Here is a 2,614-nt window from a genome sequence, read left to right as displayed (position 1 = left end):
AGCGTGCGAGGCGCCGTCGCGATCGAACAGCTGAAACATAAAATAGCCTAGGCCTACATAATTTTTGGTCATACAGATAAGAGTAAGACATAATTCGAAAGCACAAAGTGTTTACTTTTATTTTTGCACACACAAAATAACAACAGAACATTTGTGATTTTGTGAAATAAAGCAAGGATGCACGTTTAATTAAAACTGTTACTTATTTAAGTCAGATATTTTTCACATATTTATACCTATGCAATGATTGAATTTTATTTTTATGAAAACAAATTTTGTTATTTTTAATGTATCTTAGATATACATTTTCCTAAAATCATCCTGGCAACCCATTTTTGACCCAGGGTTTGAAGCTGTGCCCTAGTTAGGTTAATGCAGAAACTTGTGAACGATGCTCTCTTGTAATTGTGGCATCACCGTTTAGTGACATCATTGAATGTTCCGGGAAAACTTAAGTTGTATTTTCAGTGTCGGTCACAGCGCCTTTTAATTGCTGTTTTGGATCCGGAAATGATTCATTTACAAATTAAGCACTGTTACAATCCTACTTAATAAATAACCTTGGAAAATGAAAAATAAACATATTAAAATGGATGAAATGTAGCTTTTAAAAGCTGTTTGACACCTTGCATGAAGACTGACTGGTTATCAAGAAGCTTCTGAGGTAAATAGTTTTTAAAAACTTTGAATTTCACTTGAAAGCAGTTGGAATAGCGAGCTGCGTTTGCATATAATGCAACTGATCTCCATATAAACAGCATTTCTCGTCCTCACCACATTATAGGATTATTCCTAATCAGCTGTTCTCCTTTTTCTTTTTAATCTCTCTCTGTTTTTTCTCTCTATAGATTTTCCTAAGCTGGAAGCAGTATTTGACAGCAGTTTTTCGGCTGATGTTCCGTCTTTTATGGATGGATTTCTCTATTGCTCTGTGAACGCCGGCAAGGCCACTCTGGACCGGAAAGGAAGACCCGGTGAGTCCGTCTGTCCTTGCATTCATCCATCCAAACACCCACCTCCTCATTTATCCATTCATCCAAATAATTACCTATGAATATTCATCTGCGCTTCCTGTTTATCCTCACCCATGGCTGGAAATGGTTGCACCGTATTTGTGTAATATTATTATGCCCCCTTCATTTGAGTACCCCATTCTTCTTACACTAAATCCCCCCAAATATGTTATTCTTTCAAGTATGTTTCCCCGTCGTCTCTCTGGCACCCATTGTGCTCACGCTGTTCTCTTCCAAGCATCTGGAGAGGGCCGTTGGTGGTTAGACAGAAGTTATCTCTAGGGACGGGGCCAGGAAAGGGCCCTACATTAAGGTGGACTCTTGGTGGAGTAACACAAGCATCTGGAGCACATGTTCCACTGTAGGAGCTCGTTTGTTTTTTCTTCTTTTTTTTCAGCTTGTCTCTATCTTGTATCCCTAGGGACATCTGTCTCAAGCTGCGGTAGCCTGCTTTGGTCCTCTGCCTGTTTTCCCCGATATCACTGTGTGTGTGCATGTGTGTTTATGAGCACTGGAAATAAGCAAGCTGTGTTTTAGAATTAGACTCTGATATTTGAAAAGGGTTTAATGCAGTTCTAAGTATCTTAGAAGTAAATGTGATGACTGTTTGAAAGTTTAAAGAACGTCTGTTATGATAATTAACAGATGCCTCATTATTCTTTGCACAAAAAGAAACTTCAGCAAGTGGATGAGAATCTGAAAACTTTCCTGAACTGCCAGTAACGTCATGACCAAACTTTGGAGTGTTCTTGAGAAGAACATTCTCAAATAAACCATGGTTGCATAAGATGTATAGATAAAATGCATCCCTTTGTGAAAAAAGAAGTGCGCTTAATTGTATTGAATATGCACTTGTAGAACACTGTTTTTTATTCTTAGAGAAAATATGATATTTATGAAATAATGGATATACCATTATCCATTATCCACTATCCACAAGTAACTTAAAGAGAGTGTGTCATGACTAAGTTTCATAATATTTCATAACTTTTAAAAAGTACACTTTGTAATAACATCAAATAAAATGTTTCACTTTGAAAGTACATTTGAGATTTTGAGAACAATCTCTTAATCTTTTGGCATGTTTTTAAGTACACTTATTTTGATGTGTTGACTAATATACAAAAAAGCACATGTAAAGTACTCGTTTATAAATACTGCAGTGTTACTTGATATTACATTTAATATATTTATAAGTACTAAATAGCAAATTCCTCAAACTTCCTTTAAACGTGTAATTACAAATTTGAGTACATAACATACATATTTAAGTGTAAGTTAATTTACATCAAATGCTTGTCTGTACTTTCAGCTGCAGCCATTCTTTAACCATATTTCATATTTCAAATACAATAGTAGTTATGAAATTCCAAATAAATATGTACTTAAGTGGGCCAAAAAAGCTGTAATACTTTATTTTACAGACCTTTCCCACATGTACTTATGTACATTTTATAGTAATTACAATAACTGGGTAATAACGTCTCTAGGTTACGTATGTAACCATGCTTCCCCGAGAGAACGAGACGCTGCGTCGAGATCGCTTTGGGAACACCCCTGCGTGACCGCGTTCTGAAGCACGTGTCAAATCAGCCCAATGG

At 36.2% G+C, this 2,614-nt stretch overlaps 1 protein-coding gene across 1 annotated transcript in view; it reads left to right on the top strand.

Annotated features, from left to right (window-relative positions):
* Window positions 1–2,614, top strand: part of arap2 (ArfGAP with RhoGAP domain, ankyrin repeat and PH domain 2) — a 98,532-nt gene that overhangs the window by 57,259 nt on the left and 38,659 nt on the right. The window contains exon 15 of the mRNA XM_016481337.1: window positions 849–974. Coding sequence (XP_016336823.1) covers window positions 849–974 — 126 coding nt within the window. The remainder of the gene's footprint in view (window positions 1–848; window positions 975–2,614) is intronic.

The sequence above is a fragment of the Sinocyclocheilus anshuiensis genome, unplaced genomic scaffold, assembly GCF_001515605.1.
Source record: "Sinocyclocheilus anshuiensis isolate Anshui unplaced genomic scaffold, SAMN03320099.WGS_v1.1 scaffold49, whole genome shotgun sequence".
NCBI classification, from domain to species: Eukaryota; Metazoa; Chordata; class Actinopteri; order Cypriniformes; family Cyprinidae; genus Sinocyclocheilus; species Sinocyclocheilus anshuiensis.
This window is presented reverse-complemented; position numbering and strand designations above follow the sequence as displayed.